Source organism: Daucus carota, chromosome 7 (genome assembly GCF_001625215.2).
Source record: "Daucus carota subsp. sativus chromosome 7, DH1 v3.0, whole genome shotgun sequence".
NCBI classification, from domain to species: domain Eukaryota; kingdom Viridiplantae; phylum Streptophyta; class Magnoliopsida; order Apiales; family Apiaceae; genus Daucus; species Daucus carota.
Genome location: NC_030387.2, coordinates 37,477,617 through 37,494,393, shown reverse-complemented (window position 1 = coordinate 37,494,393; position 16,777 = coordinate 37,477,617). Strand labels below are relative to the sequence as shown.

The 16,777-nt window shown below is 35.7% G+C and overlaps 3 protein-coding genes across 5 annotated transcripts; 1 reads left to right on the top strand and 2 right to left on the bottom strand.

The window, feature by feature from the left end:
- Window positions 1-3,703: 3,703 nt before the first annotated feature.
- On the top strand, window positions 3,704-9,111 carry LOC108196517 (G-box-binding factor 1). 2 transcript variants are annotated; one of them, XM_017363835.2, is made up of 12 exons: window positions 3,704-3,843; window positions 5,421-5,519; window positions 5,967-6,014; window positions 6,110-6,196; window positions 6,308-6,394; window positions 6,627-6,799; window positions 6,943-7,000; window positions 7,217-7,265; window positions 7,351-7,559; window positions 8,070-8,147; window positions 8,245-8,370; window positions 8,765-9,111. In XM_017363835.2, the coding sequence occupies exons 2-12, from the start codon at window positions 5,460-5,462 to the stop codon at window positions 8,843-8,845; spliced, it is 1,056 nt and encodes a 351-aa protein (XP_017219324.1). In that variant the 5' UTR covers window positions 3,704-3,843; window positions 5,421-5,459; the 3' UTR covers window positions 8,846-9,111. The 2 variants fall into 2 exon arrangements, with proteins under 2 accessions (XP_017219324.1, XP_017219323.1); XM_017363834.2 differs by having other exon boundaries at window positions 8,067-8,147.
- Window positions 9,112-9,760: 649 nt separating this feature from the next.
- LOC108194113 (zinc finger protein GAI-ASSOCIATED FACTOR 1) lies at window positions 9,761-12,724 on the bottom strand. Its single transcript, XM_017361012.2, has 4 exons — window positions 12,296-12,724; window positions 11,295-11,691; window positions 11,007-11,209; window positions 9,761-10,889 (listed from the first exon to the last, which is right to left on the bottom strand). The coding sequence occupies exons 1-4, from the start codon at window positions 12,429-12,431 to the stop codon at window positions 10,150-10,152; spliced, it is 1,476 nt and encodes a 491-aa protein (XP_017216501.1). The 5' UTR covers window positions 12,432-12,724; the 3' UTR covers window positions 9,761-10,149.
- An 867-nt stretch (window positions 12,725-13,591) lies between these two features.
- LOC108194129 (uncharacterized) lies at window positions 13,592-16,335 on the bottom strand. Of its 2 annotated transcripts, none has more exons than XM_017361031.2 (4): window positions 16,200-16,335; window positions 16,004-16,092; window positions 15,837-15,909; window positions 13,592-13,838 (listed from the first exon to the last, which is right to left on the bottom strand). In XM_017361031.2, exons 2-4 carry the CDS (start codon window positions 16,086-16,088, stop codon window positions 13,826-13,828), a joined length of 171 nt encoding a protein of 56 aa, XP_017216520.1. In that variant the 5' UTR covers window positions 16,089-16,092; window positions 16,200-16,335; the 3' UTR covers window positions 13,592-13,825. The 2 variants fall into 2 exon arrangements, with proteins under 2 accessions (XP_017216520.1, XP_063936890.1); XM_064080820.1 differs by lacking the exon at window positions 13,592-13,838 and adding an exon at window positions 15,063-15,241.
- Window positions 16,336-16,777: the final 442 nt, after the last annotated feature.

The following is a 16,777-nucleotide window of genomic DNA, read 5'->3' as shown; positions in this document are numbered from 1 at the left end:
AATCGAATTTTGACGAATAATTTGATGGGCCGATTCCGAACGAACGGTTCAAAACCGCTCGATTGGCCACCTCTACTAGCAGGGCTGTCGATATCCGGATATGAGCATTTTGTAACCGCCTGGACCTAGTCATATAATTTTCGTAATACGTTCTGCTCGAACATGGTCTACGGTTCATGTTTGGTTTATATTTGATTTCAACTCATATGTAGTATTCAATTTTTATTTTATTACATTTGTAAGTAAGTAGCCATCATTTTATAAAATTTTAATATCTTATTTAAATTTAAATCTTCATAAAATAAAATATGATTTATTCAATGTTATAATGCTTGTTATCTTCGTATCGTATATATTTAATAAATTATATATACCTGCGTATAATTGTAAGTTTTGATTTAAAAATATTATATTTATCTAGACTAAATGATAATTATTTGAATATTAAAACAATAATGATATTTGATGTTGGTGGATCATATCCTGTTCATATTTCATGTATCATAAACTACTTGGTTAAAAAATAAAAATAACGATCATATTCGGTTCATATTCAGAACTTAAATACACGACATCGATTTATATCCAAATAATATGATCATGAACCGAGATATGGATAAACTTAAAATAATATGATCTATACTTGAACATGTATACCTCACAGAATTTATTATGAAATATTTAAATTATTAGTAGTACATGTTTCAGTTTTACCGGGTAGTCTGATCTGATTATACTAGTATGCATAGGAGAGTCGGGCATGTGTTTAATTTTTCTTTATTATATATTTAACAAACCGAGTCAAACTGATCCAAACTGAAACACTACAAATTCGTTTGGTTTTAGGGTTTACACGGTTCGAGTTGGTTTGAAATTTTGAAAACCTGAATTAATTAGGTTGGGTTGTTAAATTTTGGTAAACTGGCCAACCCGAACCATGTACACCCTAATTACGGGGATGACAGCTGGGAGTAAATACATAAACGATGAAGAAAATAAATTACTCCCTCCGTCCTATTTGACATGTCTATTTTGACTTTTGACCAATTAAATTAACTATACTTTAACTAAAATTTACATGCGCCATATAATTGAGAATAATAATTAAAATTATATCATTAGAAAATATATTTAGTCTATTTTAATATGCAACCTTCAGATCTTACAAATAATGAATATATATTTTGTAATGGTTAATAAAAAAATTGGTCAATTTGACTACTCAGGTAAAAGGAGACGGGGAGAGTAGTTTGATTATTTGATGGATTACTTTACCATAAGTGTGACGCCTCAGGAATCCGGGGGCCTGGATCCTGACGTCACCACACAAAATCTTTTAAAACACTTTTGAAAAACTGTATTTCTGAAAATCAAATAATTTAAAACCTGAAAGCATTAATATAAGATTTCAAAAAGAACATTTTAACCCCCTAAAACAACAGGATCGCATCCAGGTTACAGTATTGAAATTAGAATCAACTACTACCATTATCGGATCAACTTCGATAAGAAGAATCACTGTTAATCTACTACAACTATAGTTTACAACTGAATCTCAATTACACAATTCTATCTAAGACCAACCTTGAACATTTCCTTGAATATCTCTCTTGACTATTGGATACTTAACAGCTCACACTCTTCACCTAGCATTAGCCTTAATACCCTTCTCCGAAATTCCTCCCTGTAAAGTTAATACATAAAAAAGCATGAGCTTATAAAGCTCAGTAAGCATATACGTACATTTCAACTGAGTTTTATTCCCAAAACTTGGTGAACCAAATCAATATTTCATCAGAGTCATCAAAACAGTTTCTCACATTAAAGATGAGTATGAGTATGAGTATTCAAGCACGATTAGTTCATCAATTCATCAAGATGGGATCTCGGCCAGCTAAACAATCGGTTTAGCTTTACTTCCAAAAAGGAAGCATCATCATCAGTTCATCAAGTATCAATGCAAGAATACTCATTTCTCATCAGAAAATCATCAGTAAAAATATTCACCAAAACATCACGAAATATCAACAGCGAAGGGTACAGTATATACTTACAGTGCACAACGTTCTCGAGTCCTACAACTTCATTCCCTAGAATGTTCACACATATATAATTATAAGTCACACCTATATTAATTCTATAATCACAGCTAAACTAATAACTGAGCTAACAAAATTATAAAAATAAATCATTAATTAGGAATAAATAAGTAGACGTACCAAATTTAGCAGTGGCGCTTCCTAATTTTAGTAAGCTAAGATGTGTTGTGTATATATAAGGAAAGGAATGACCCTCCTTTTACTCCTCGATGGGGTACGAAGAAATTGGTTTAAAAAAATAACATTTTGGTGGGCGACAGGGGTGACGCTAAGGGGTTGGCGACAGGGCCGGGCAGCGCCTAGGGCTGGCGACAGTGCAACGCCTGCCTCAGCTAACATATTTTTAACTTAATAGCTAAGCTCTTCCTTATATTCCTGAGAATATATTATCAAGTTCTCGATGTGGTACAAAGATGATTGTAAGGAAATAAGTTTTGAATTGGCAACAGGGGTGGCGCTTGCACCTAAGCGACAGGGTGGGCGCTTGGCTTACATATTTTGTTGAATAATTAGATCACTGGTTATATTCATAAGAATATACCATTATGTTCTCGATGTGGTACAAAGATGGCTAAAAAAAATAGAATTGAAATGGCGACAGGGTGGCGCCGAAGCGTCGGGGGGTGGCGCCAAGACACGGGGAGCGACGGGGGTGGCGCCAAGACAGGGATGAGCGACGGGGTGACGCCAACTTGATTTATATTTACAAACTCATAAACCAAGTCATTCTCTATATTCATAGTAGTATAACATATTGTAATCGATGTGGTACAAAAACAGGGCAAGGCGCTCCAGGGCGCTGTTGGCTTACGGGCGCTGACAAGGCGCTCCTAGGGCGCTAGCATGGCGCTCTAGGGTGCATGGCCAAAATCAACAAGTTTTTGTTAAACCTTGCCTCGACTCTTGCTATATATTCTTATTCTTGCTCTTTTCTTTTATCGATGTCGGTTGGGAGTTTTCTATTCAATATAGAATTTGTACTACACTACATTAAAATACACATTATGCATTATTCAAATAAAATGGATTCGGGGTATTACAATAAGGATACTACCCCCTCTGTTTTTTAATATATGACGTTTGACTTTTTGACACACACTTTTAAGTGCTTTGACCGGATAGTTAAAAGTATTATTTTTGAAATTTTTTTCTTAATAAAAATAGATAATCAAAACTTTAATTCACAAAAAAAATTAATTAAAAATAAAAATTTTTACTATGTGGTGAACCCAACTAACGGTACGTGCCCAATCAAAAGTGTCATATGAAAAAAAAAGAGTAAAAATAATTAGAACACCCCCAAAGTCAAAACGGCAGATACACACAATGTGGTGGAGCCCCTACCCGAATGGTATAATGGTAAATCAAATCGTAATTAAAGAAGGTTATCCGGTGGTAGGATTAGGTGTGTGTGTCATTGCCCTTGTGGAGGATGAATATACAACCATAGTATTAATCAACAAGTCTGCCTCGTCATGCTCGCCCACTCAAACCCCGCCACCTGTCCTCTACTTTCTTACCCCATTCACGTGTCACATTAAAAACCCTACTCTCTCTCCTCCCTTTCTCTCTCTACTCCGCCTTTTTGTCTCTGTGGGCATCCTCGTTTTAACACCGTTGGATCTACATCTATCCTTTTTCAAACACCAACTAGCTCTCCAGATCACTACTGAACTAAAGTACTTGCCTAGACTATTACAACAACTGCAGATTTGAACAACGAGTGTTCTGTTTCTTCGAACAGGTCCTTTGTTCTAACTCTCTCTTTCTATGTCTGTGTTTTGTGTTTTGTCTGAATATTATGATGGTTTTTAGCGTATTAATTGGGGGATTTGTTGTTTGATTAGTTAGCTTTATAACAGACTAGACTTGTAGTTATTGTTGTTGTGAATTGAATAGAATTTGAGGTTGTTTTTGTGCTATATAACTGCTATTAGGTTTAAATTAACTGTAAAAGCTAGCTTGTAGAGGGTTTTTTGTTGTTCTTGTAGAGGAACAAATTAAGACCTAAATGCGGAAATCTCGAGAGAATAGGGGCGTAGAAAATTAAGAAGAAACAGGATTTGAAATGAAAATTCAGCGGTTGATTTAGAGTATTTCTAAAATTCTAGTGAAATATAGGTTCACACTTTACGGGGAAGTTTAAAACAAAGTATGATATAAGCCCTAAAGTATACAATTTACTTCAGATTGGTGACTGCCTAATGGCATAGATACTTGTGGTTGTAGGCGGCTTTTGTCGGAATGTTTACGTGCTTTTTGGCTATGGGTCCAAACATGGAAACTTATCTCTTTTTACTTTGATAGACCCCGACTCTCTCGTGATATTCCTAAGATATTTTTAAAGTTAGTGTGACGAAGGATTTTGATATTTAAGTGCTCCGAAGATCAATTGGGGGCTACACTTGTGACTTGTAGGAATTGTAAAAATGGTAGCTAGTGTCTAATTAAGGATAAAGCGGACCATTGGGGATTGTTGCCAAGGCAGACAAGTAAGCACCTAGAATAATATAAAAGTTCGAGGAAATACAGAGTACGTATATGTTTATGTAATCTAGTGAAGGACTACATTCATATTTTTTAAACAGGTCTATTAAAAAAATATTGGAAACGCCATTCTGTTACCCATCAGTCAGTACACGTGTTGAGCATGACTGGTAAGACAGTTTATACCATCACAGGTGTTGGGCCCGAATGCTGACACAGAGTAAGCTGTATATTTTTCTAAAAATAAAGCAAATTTAAGATTTGAAAGTATACTTCAGTTCAAAATTAGCCTTGAAACTAACCATAGCCCAATGAGGCTTGAAAATTATCTGGTAAAATATATGTTTGAAGATTAAACAGACTAAATATTGTTAACTGTCATCAAACGTGTTAAGAATGGCTGGTACGAGTAATTTTTCATTCCATCACAGGTGTTGGGTTGTTGGGCATGACCGCTGACTAACTGTTTCTTTTTTAAGGAGGAAATTAGTTAAAAGTATAATTCGGTCCAATATTAGCCTAAAAAAATAACCATAGAATAATTAGCCTTGAAAGTTATCTATAGCATGACTATTATCAGTTAAAAGATTAAACAGACTTAATTTTGAAAAAACAATAAGCCTCGAGTATCAAATTATTGTGGTTGCGGATATCTGAATCAGATATACTAATTTTTAGAGTTAATGTAGTAAATTTATTGTCAACCTATTGAGAAATTTTAGACGAGCTGTTACTAGTGTTAGATATACTAAATCATCTTAATGTTGCTCCTATAAAATCTGATGTCTTTGGGTTCTTCGTGGATCGTAATTAATGATATATTGATATGTACAGGGAAATTTAAGGTGGAGTTGTGACTTTTTTCCTGTTCTCATGGGGGCTGGGGAAGAGAACACACCCTCTAAGCAATCTAAACCAACTGCTCCAGTTCAGGTCTCTCTCTCTCTCTCTCTCTCTCTCTCTCTCTCTCTCTCTCTCTCTCTCTCTATCTCTCTATCTATCTCACACACACACACACTCACACTCACACTCACACATACCGACTGCAGACGAATTTTGGTGCTTATAAACTAGTAGTACACACATAAACTAAATACATGACATTTACAAAAATATTCTTGTTCGCATTTTTTGTGGTTCCCTAACTTGGCGCAGATCTCTGGTAATTAAGATTTGTACTCTTTTAACTCATGAATCATGATTTATCTTCCCCGTGGAATTGACGAGGTTCACATGTCTTCTTTTCCAATTAAGGATGCAGTGTGACGGAGCCTATTCTTTTGAAAGTTTACCTGTTTCATTAATATTTAATCATCACAAAACTGGTTTAATAATGTATTAGTATAACATGTCTATAATTGTTCTCATTTTAATATGCAGGAGGTACAGACACCGCCTTCATATCCAGACTGGTCAAGCTCTATGCAGGTGCCTGATGAAATCCATCATTAGTTTTAATGTCGTCAGTATTATTCATGATTTAACGTATGTCGGAAAAGTTGATAGCTCTGATTTCTTTTTAGGCCTATTATGGTGCTGGAGCTGCTCCTGCATTCTATGCCTCAACTGTTGCTCCTCCAACTCCCCATCCCTATATGTGGGGAGGTCAGGTAGTTGTCGTATTATTTTATGTAGCTAAGTGCCCTCCGCCCCCTAAAAAGCACACACTGCTGTTTTTTCTGTAGAATTGATATTTTTTTTTTATCATATTGATGACTCAGCATCCTTTAATGCCACCGTATGGTACTCCTATTCCATATCCAGTATATCCTCCAGGGGGGATGTATGCTCATCCTAGTATTGCTACGGTAATCATATCAAGATCTAATCTTTTGGCATGTTGTTTAAATAAGTATCTATATACACGAAGGTTTTTTGCGTGATTCCTACTTGAAATCCAGAGCTTATTGTTAAAAGAATCTAGCATATGGATTCGTGCGCACGCACACACACATATATAAGTATATTGCTTTTCATGAATTATACACATACAATACACTTTTAATATTATTGTTAATTTACTATTAATGCTTCTTTTAGAATCCTAGCATGGTACCAACCGCGGAATCAGAAGGAAAAGCAGTTGATGGGAAGGACAGAAATCCAACCAAAAAGTCGAAGGGAGCTTCAGGAAATGCTAGTTCTGGTGGTGGTAAAGCTGGAGACAGTGGAAAGGCCGCCTCAAGTTCAGGAAATGATGGCGGCACACAAAGGTGTGTTGGACTGAATTTCACTGTAACTTATGTTGGAAATAAATCATTTGCTAATTGTTCTTTTTTAATTACTCATTTACGGAGTATGGGGATTTGTACAATTATACATTTGCTGATCTTTTGTTAATTTGAATCAAACATAGTGCTGAAAGCGGAAGCGATGGATCATCGGATGGAGGAAGTGATGAGAATACTAACCATGTACGTTCTGCATATATATTGAAGTCACATGAATGCAATTTATAATCTAATATGCACATCAAATGCCTCAACATGCAAAAATAAAAAACTTTGCTCTAATGTTTAACTAAAAAGTGACCTACCAACCTTGTACGTTCTATAGATGTACAGTGAAATATAATCCAGTTGGAAGTATATTTACTCAAAAGCCGTACTTATACAAATCCATGTCTTCAGGAATTTTCAACTGGGAAGAAAGGAAGTTTTCATCAGATGCTCGCAGATGGTAACCTTGTTGCTGTCAAAGTTCAAACTGATTGTTTCTTTTTCGTTATATACCTCATAGTAATCTAGGGGCCTTCTATTTTTAGGAGCCAGTGCACAGAATACTGTAGCTGGTTCAGTCCCTGGGAATGCATTGGTTTCTGTACCCGCAGCTAATCTTAATATTGGAATGGACTTGTGGAATGCTTCTCCTGCTGGAAATGGATCTCTAAAAGTGCGTCAAAATCCCTCCGCTGCTGTTGTACCAGGAACAGTGATGGGTCGCGATGCGATGATGCCTGATCAGTGGGTCAATGTATTGAACTTTTCCTCACAGCCCCACTTATAAAATTGCTTCATTAACTTTATTACTTCACTTGATACACTTGTGTAATTTTGTGTGACGTTAATTTAGTGTGCTTACTGTGTTTAAACACAAAACAGAAGTACATGAATAACTTGGATTGCATCCCCGTGTATTCTTGGCCATAATAAATGCAACAAAATCGTTGGTAATCGATGTTTTTTAAATAAAAAACAGGTGTGTATGTGGGGGGTTGGGGGGGGGGGGGGGGGGGGGGGGTGGGGGTTATGAATTTGTTTAATAGCCTTACAAGCTGCTCTTCAGTTATTATTATTGTATGTTGGGTATTAATTTTTTATTCTCGGTTGATGGGTAGTTAAAACTCATAAAGTCATAATACTCATGTTGCATGGAAAATATCTGTAATTTACAGATATATTGTTGTATATTAATGCTTAAACAATGAATTCAGGTGATCAAGAACTATGTGACTGATTTATTTATTGACTCTTAAAATAGCAGGATGAACGTGAGCTGAAGAGACAAAAGAGGAAGCAATCTAACAGAGAGTCTGCTCGGAGATCAAGATTACGGAAGCAGGTAATGGCTTAAATTCTTTCTTCGTATTACGGAGTGTTCTATAGTTGTTTGAATGTTATGATCATTACTATTGGCTTACATCTCTTATTTGTAACAGGCTGAGTGTGAAGAGCTACAGGGAAGGGTAGAGACGCTTAATAATGAAAACCGCAGTCTCAGAGATGAGCTGAAGAGGCTGTCTGAGGAGTGTGAGAAAGTTACATCAGAAAATAATACAATAAAGGTATTCCAGTGTTTTTTTTACAAGTAAAACGCATTTGTAGTGAATTATCTTTTCTGTTACACACTGCCTTCAAGTCGATCCATAATTAATTAACAAAGTAAATCAAAGCTTTAAATTATCCATAGAGTACATGCATTTCTAAAACACTTTTGACGCTGACCTGCCTGGGACTGTAGTTTTCAGTTCAGAATGATACTGTTAACTGTATAAGAATGAGATTCAGAGAGATTCTGCCACAATCTGCTAACTCTTCTTAGTATTTCTATGTTCTAAATTTGATTGTTGTCATTTTTGCGCAAAGTAACATATACAGACATTGTATTTTGTATGGACCTATATATTGTGATTTGAGAAAGTTTATTAATGGCAACAATTTATTGTTCTTTTCATACAGGAAGAGTTAATCAGAGTTTACGGTGCAGATGAGGTTTCTAAACTTGGTATTCAATCTTTCGATGACGGAGGTGACAGTTAACACATAAAATTTACTTGTTTTACTTCGTCTGGTGAAGCAGAAACTTCTTTAAAGTTGATTGCAGAACCTATGGCTTAGATTTAGTTAGTAGGCAATGCTTGTCCTCACTAATACATGAACTTTTCAGTGTAAATTTGCTTTTACTACCTATGAGATACTAACATGAGAGAAAGCTCTCAACTTATGCTTCATGTTGTAATAGCAATTAGACGAGAATGAGAAGACGTCTCATTTTATAACCAATTTTGAAGCATGTCTTTGTTGTACCTGTTTACGAAGCTCCTTTATATCATAGCTTCATCTGTACCTTTTGTGCCTATTAATATGATTGCAACATGTTGGCCTCTTACAATGTTGATGACACGTATATCACAAAGTTCACCACAAAATCGAAGTCGTTAAATGTTTGATGGGAATATGCCTTATTTGCTTTTCCAAGCGATTTCTGGTACCTGTGATTCCAAGGACTATGGAATGATAAACTGCATCTGTTCAAAAATTTACATGTTTGAACGAATGGGACGGCATAGCCCGGGGTGAATCTGGGCGCTGGAACGGAATGGATGGGTTTTTGCTTGCACAATTTTTTCGGACAAGTTTACGGAGCCTTAACCAGGGACCGGAATTGCATACCCATGTTTTGGTACTTGGATTCGCAGTTTTTTCGTGTGGAATGTAAATTATTCCTCACATTCTTTGGAATGTAAATTATTCCTCACATTCTTTGGTTGGATGCTCGTTTTCATATCCTTCGTTCCACATTGACAGTCTCATTCTCATGCCTTCACTCTCACTCACGTTCCTATTCTCATTCTCACTTAGCATCCAAACGCTTTCTATTTGATAGTTCGAGGAGATAAACTCTATTTAAACATCTGGAACTCGAGGAGTTATTCAGATAAATGCATTCGAAAATAAAACATAATTTATGCATTCGAGAAAAAACGTAACTAGGCATGCTCAAGCAGCTCAACATTTACAATTAAACTAGAAAAGATACCAGCTCCTTAAATAAACTGGAAAGGTTGAGATCTAGGTGATCAGTTCTCTTCAGCAAGTCCTGTTATATCATGCTTGTGTTTTCCCTAGAATTGGCACTAACTAAAGATCTCAACTGATAGATCCAGGAATGGATCAAAAGACCATATATGTAGGTCTTTTTACAATAAGACCTAAACTTTGATTTGCAGTAGCAGACATTTAATTAGAACTCTACAAATAAGTTTGTGCTGTCAGTCTCTAGCATAGATAATGACTAGTACAAGTACCGAATTTCATGAAAACATTCTGGTTCACATTCCAGGTTATGAACTCTTCCTGTTCTCTTCTCCAGAATGTTCAGTACCAGAAAAGGAAGTTGTTGAGGCTGCAGCAGCATCGGGAGTAGACATCATCAACCGCGACAACCCTGTAGTCTGACCATCACTGGCAGCCCTACCCAAACCAAGAAAATCCAGTGTAGTGTGCTTGGGACCAAACACAGACGGAGTTCCCATCATCAGTTCCTTTAAACCAGATATCCCATCATAATGCCCCCCAAGTCCAAGCCCTGCAGCCAGTAATGAACCATCTGACTCAACTTTCTGTCCTTTCCACTCTCCCTGTCCTGTAGGAGATGCAGAAGAGACAACTCCAAACCCCCTAAGTAAAGACGTGTTAGGGGCAGTTGCGCCCATTTGGGCAGCTCTCTGTAGTAATGCAGTTGCAGACATTGCAGGTGGAGGTAGCGGTGCATACTGCTTATGGTCTTGCCCGGTGATATTGCCTGACTCGTGATTGGTTGCAAGGCAAAGAGATATCTTTTCTGCTGACGAAGGAGGTGCTGGTTCAGCTTGAGACATTGCTCGAATTAGATCAGTAAATCCAGTTGTTTGAGAATGCATACTTCCTGAAAACGTGGATGATGTGAATAAGCTCGTAAACACACTGCTGCTTGTACTTCCATTGCTACTTGAGCTGCTGCAGCTTCCCCTCAAGCCAATTACCAGTGGTGGCGTATTGTTTGAAACCTCACCAGTATTGGGATCTGAAGCTTCTTGCAGCTCTGTGACCATCGCAAATAGAACAAAACAATGGGACAAAGACATGTTTAAAGACATTCAAATATACGAAACCTGCTTAAACCACTTCAAAACCAGACAATACTAATATGGTAAATAACCTGGACTGTGATTACGCAAAACAGCTGGAATCTCAGCGGTTGAAGTAAGGAGTGAAGGCGGGGATGGAGGTAATGAACTGTCATTCTGAGGCATCGGATCTTCTCCTAAGCTGGGAGTAGCACTAGCATCTACCGGCTGTTGTTTACTAGTCTCTGCTGCTAATGCATCGCAGAACGCTCTGTGTGTGATAAAGCTATCCCTCCTAAGAGAAAAGGAAAATTTATTAAACCTTTCAGCAGCTTAAATCCAAACAAAGAAGTAAAACAAGTAAAATATTATGAACTGACCTCGAAAACAAAGTACCACAGTCACACTTATAGTCTCTTGTTCCACAAATTCTCAAATGAGCCTTCCAATCTGATTGAACCGCATACTTCTTGGAGCAATTGTCACATTTCCACTTCTTTTCTCCATGCTTTCGGAAAAAATGCTTCTTTATCCCTGTGAGGTCACCTAAAGCCCGCGAAGGATCATGATGAACGCATGATTCCTCTGGACAGACATAGACCCGCTTGTGATTCTCTTTGCTTGACCTGTGCTTTAGCTTCCATGGGAGGTTGTGTCCCCTCCTATGGAGCTGCAAATTTTGGTCCCTCTTAAAGCCTTTGTTGCAAATTTCACAAATAAATCGATTCGTAGCCATCAGAGACGCCGGGGACATAGCAATAACCTCAGCATCTGGATCTGTCTCCCACATATTAACAGTCCAAATAAATTTGTGACACTCACTACATAAACAATTACTTTAATCATTTAAATTTCGAGCTCAGATGAACCTGCATTCACCTACACGTACACGATCATGTTATACTAGGAATCATTTTAGGGAGGTTTGTGATGGTTTCGAAATCTTTTCTACTAGATAATCCAGTATCCTTATGCATGAAGATAATCATTTCGGTCATTCTGGTCGGACTCTATCATGGATTTCTGACCACATTCTCCAGAGGGCCCTCTTATCTCTTCCTTCTCCGAGCCCAAGTCATGGAAGAAGGAGAAGAAGGAATCGACAATAAATTATCAGCAACAACAAGTTTTATTACGCGACAACTCATGATGTTCATATCGATCTATTATGCGCCTCTGTATCTAACATTGGGTAGACCTCATACAATAACTGTACTAGCTCTACCGTATATCCTTACGCGCTTTAAAAACTAGCCACAAATCACGAGTCACGATCCTAAAAATTAAGTCACCGAACCACAACTAACCAGTTTGTAAATTATAGGCTAAATTAATTTGTACATGAATCAACACCATACATGAGCTAAATAAAGAATTATACCTGGCATTCCTGGGAGATTTCGCTTCTTTTTTTCTGGTTTTTTAGGTGCCATCTGATCACCTGAAGATGAAACACTAGCTTCACCAGAAGCTGTGGAGTCATTAATAGCAGATGAATTATCTGTATTGGCCAGCATGATTCTGATGACTTTATATCCAAATTCAAACTCAAAAAGAGCAAAACTTAGTGCTAAGCTGAAGTGAATCTTGCAGCTAATACAAGTTTAGCTAGAGTTCCAGCTCTATATTGTTTTCTTGAATTGAGTCTATGCTACATGTATTCAATCTGTTATCAAAATCTAGCAACAACCCAGATAAAGAAGCAAGCTATCAGACAAAACCCATGTAGCAAAATCAAATTTTTAGAAGCTATGAAAATTAACTCATTACAAAACTCGCTGGAAATGTTCCAAAAAGTTGTACTTTGATTAGTGTTGATTTAGAGTGTGAGGGCAAATCTTTGTTTTGATTGTTTGGTTAAGTATTTTGGACTGATGTGGTGTTTGACCAAATATTCAAAGAGTAAGATGCCAAAGTAGAGCTGTCAAGCAGAAAAAGTCAAACTGCTTTTGTCTTTATTAGAAGACTTTCTTTTAGAGGAGAATAAACATAATCATTTCATTCAAAAAGATTTATCATCTTCATGCAGTTTTATAATTAAAATTGAACTGATAAAAACTGAATCCTAGACTTTAAAATAGAAATCAAAACATACAATGAGATTGTGACTTTTAATCTTTAAATTGGAACATGCTGTTCCAGTTTTATATCCAAAATACACACTAAATTGTGTCCGCTCTATTCTAATAATTTGACATGTGTTGCAGACTTGCAGCTGTTGCAAAGTTGGATTAAACCTCTTCCATGTTAGAGAGAGAAAATTTTGTGCATTGAATCTTTTATTTTAATAATTGAGTTACATGAATTGTTCATTTATCTTTTCTTTTCAAATTTAACTCAAATTCTACAAATTAGCCATTATCCGACAAATATTGATTTGATTTAGAATTAGGATGTTGTGAATATTTATAACATATTTTTCTTGAAAGAAATCAAAAAAAAAAAAAAGATTTCTTCTCATTCTTCTCTTTCTAGTAGGATTGTCCCTAATTTATTTGGTAAATCTACAATAGAACTACAAGCTCATGTGGTGTCAATTAAAAAAAGGGCAATTCTGAAATTAAGCTTTGGATATCAACTGCAAATAAGAATCATTTCATTTTCAGGTTGGTAAGATGAGAAAATGGCCTCAGGAATCTTGACTTCATCAAACTATTAAACAGACCAGCACTATGAATGGAAACGAAGAAAAGTAAAAATATATCAAATAGAAAACATTAAACAATACCTAGAAATTCGATATACTATGTAGCAAATCACTCTTCAAAATAGATACAATGATGGTTAAGTTAACTTGATTTTAAGCTTGTATGTAAGAAAAGATTGAATAGTCTAAAACTGAGACATCACAAGCACAAGTAGCTTTGGCACTATAAGCATCTTCAGCATCCAGGCCAAGCGCGTAGTAGATTCACCATAAATACCTGAGATGGAAGGAATACACCGATTAAGAGAAAAATGCATGATCTGGTTGAGAGCAGGGCCTTTCAAGACCAGGATGAATAAATTTATATCTGCAGAGCAATAAATTATGCAAAAAGCAGAACTTGCAAACAAAAGCTATAAGGTTTCAGCATATCATTTCTAAGTTGGTCCTTTTAGCTCAAGGCTTATACACAACTCATAAAGAAAGCAATGCAAGACCAAGAAAAGTTACAGTGTATTTATGATAATAAGGATTTTTATGTGCTTTATTAAATATACTTTTATTCATTTGAACTACTTGCTCAAGGGCTTTGAATTCATGTGCTTGTAAATTTATAAATTGTAATTACTCTGTCTTGTCCTCATATCTGCAATGGAGAAACTATGTTCTATGCTGATGAGTCTGGAGTGCATATAGATCTAGGGGGGAGTAAAGCATTATAAGTAATGGATCAGAATCTAAATCAAGAATAAGATTGGCTGTGCCTCTAAGGGGTGTAGGGGAAGATTGGCCCCTACCAAGACATTCCTCTGAAATTTGCCCCTACATCACTGGACAAAAGAAAAAAAATGTAAGGGCTGTTATAATCCTATTTTCTCCTAGATTAAAATTCCAATTTAGGTTTCTTATATTTTTATTAGCTGTATCTAAGTAGTTCCAGACAGATTGAACTATAATATCATGTATCTATAAAGCTTCGCTCAATTCATGGTGAGATCTTTATAGTTCTGTGCTTGATTCTCTTGTTTCTCCATTCTATATTGACTGCTTAATAAATTTGCTACTGGATTTAACTGAAATGTCTATCAATTGGATACCAAGCAAGACTTTTATATCTACAAAGAGAACTGGCTACAACCTACGGATTACAAATTTCCTTATATCTAGTTCTATGATATATTGTATCATCTATCCTTTAATTTAATTTCTATGTTTAATTAAACCATGACATGTGTCATTGATGATTGCTAGTTCACAAAGATTTCTATTTACACGTGTCATAGATTTGGTACATTTAGAGCATCAAGAAAAAGCTGTGAGATTTGGCATACATTGCTTAAAAGCCAGAAGAATACATAGATCTTACCATGATGATTGCTAGTGATTTAATATACTGATTGGTGTTTGCATGATCCTTAGATCTATGTTTTGTTCTATTGCTTTCATCTTCGTTTCCTTAATTAAATTTCACATGCATATATGCTGCATAGGCTATGCATGCTACCTCCCACCAAAGAAAAAACTTGTAAGTCATGGCTTACATAGCTAGAATCTTGATCCCTTGTTCAATTCTACACTTTCCATTTGCCTATACGACATTAAGCTCCTCAATAGTATTTTACAGTTGTACTTAAAACAAACGCTCCTAGCGAAAATTGATGGAATTCTTTCTTTATGTATCTGCAGATCAAGGATTCAGGTGCTACCCATGAGATGCTATAAATAAATTGCTCAACTACTCATAATTATAATTCTAAACAGCTCATTACATGAATATTACGCCAAAATCCACACATCCAAAATGGCTTTCTTAAACAGTATCCTTCCTGAATCTAAGGCATTCTTACTCTTTTAAATGTCGAGGATCCTATTTTAATTCCAACAGATTCAAGTTTTTTGTTACTTTTAGTTCAAACATTAGATCACAATTCACAACAGTGTTCTACATCACAAAGGCATATTAACAAACATTATGCACATCTTCTTAAGTCAATAATTCCTATTTCCTACTATTCAACACCAAAATACCAAGTCGTAAACCTAATCTGATGCACAATCAAGCTGTTTACAACCCTTGATCACACACAAGGAATCATTTCCCTCAGGATCCCAAGCACACGACAGAACAACAATGTCAAACAAATCAGGACTAAACAAACAATCTATCATGTCAAGACTAGTAACTTCAAATCCCAGCTTAAATCCACTGCACAATTACTAATTTTTCCCCCATATTAATCATACTTCTCGTATCGATACAAAAACAATAAAGTACCTGCTGCCGAGCTGAGAGAAGAAGCGAATCCCATTGTAACACATGAACCACATGAGCACAAGCACAATAGTATCTACCAAAAATTAAGGATCCACAAACATCCACTTCAACAATCACACACAATTACCAACCTAGTACAAAGATTTAAGGAAATTAAAAAAGGATACTAAAAAGACAACGCTCCCACCAATCTAACATGTAGAGCCCGAAGGTAACGTTGTAAAGATAGATTTTGCGCTGAACCCAGTTCATCTCTCTGACAAGAAAATGATATGTGAGATTGATACCAGAAGATTTACACGGGTATATACATACATGTATAGATACAACTTACAAGACAAGATCACAGACAGAGAGTCTTACCTTTGAAAGTTCCGAGTTTGAAACCAAATGATTTAAATCTGTAGTAGTGTGAGTTTATCAGAAGCCGGCTCTTTGCCATTCATGTGTCATTTTAATTCTTTTTTCCCTTCCGGACAAAAAATAAAAAAATAAAAATCTTTTATCTCTTGATACTTGATAGACACTTTTGCTTTATATATTTTTTTTTATAATTTTATACTTCTCTATTTTCATGAAAAATTCTAATAAGTCAAAAAAATTAAATACAATAATTAGTCCTAACTTGTATATTTCATTTAATATGTATCAATGACATAATCAAATTTTGATTTGAAGTTTCATGTGGTAATCTTTTCGAACATATTAATATTATATTGAGATTAGTCTTTTAAAATATACCAAAAAGTTTGAGTTGAGAATAATCTATATCTATATCTATATCTATATCTATATATTCTTAATGGGTGCTAGTGAAGAGTTTGGTTTTCCTATACAAAATAAGGGTATTTCGGTCATTTTCTTTTTGATTTGCCTGCTCCGACCCGTTAACCCGTTTGTAATTATATATATTAATTATTAATTGTAGAAAACTAATTTCA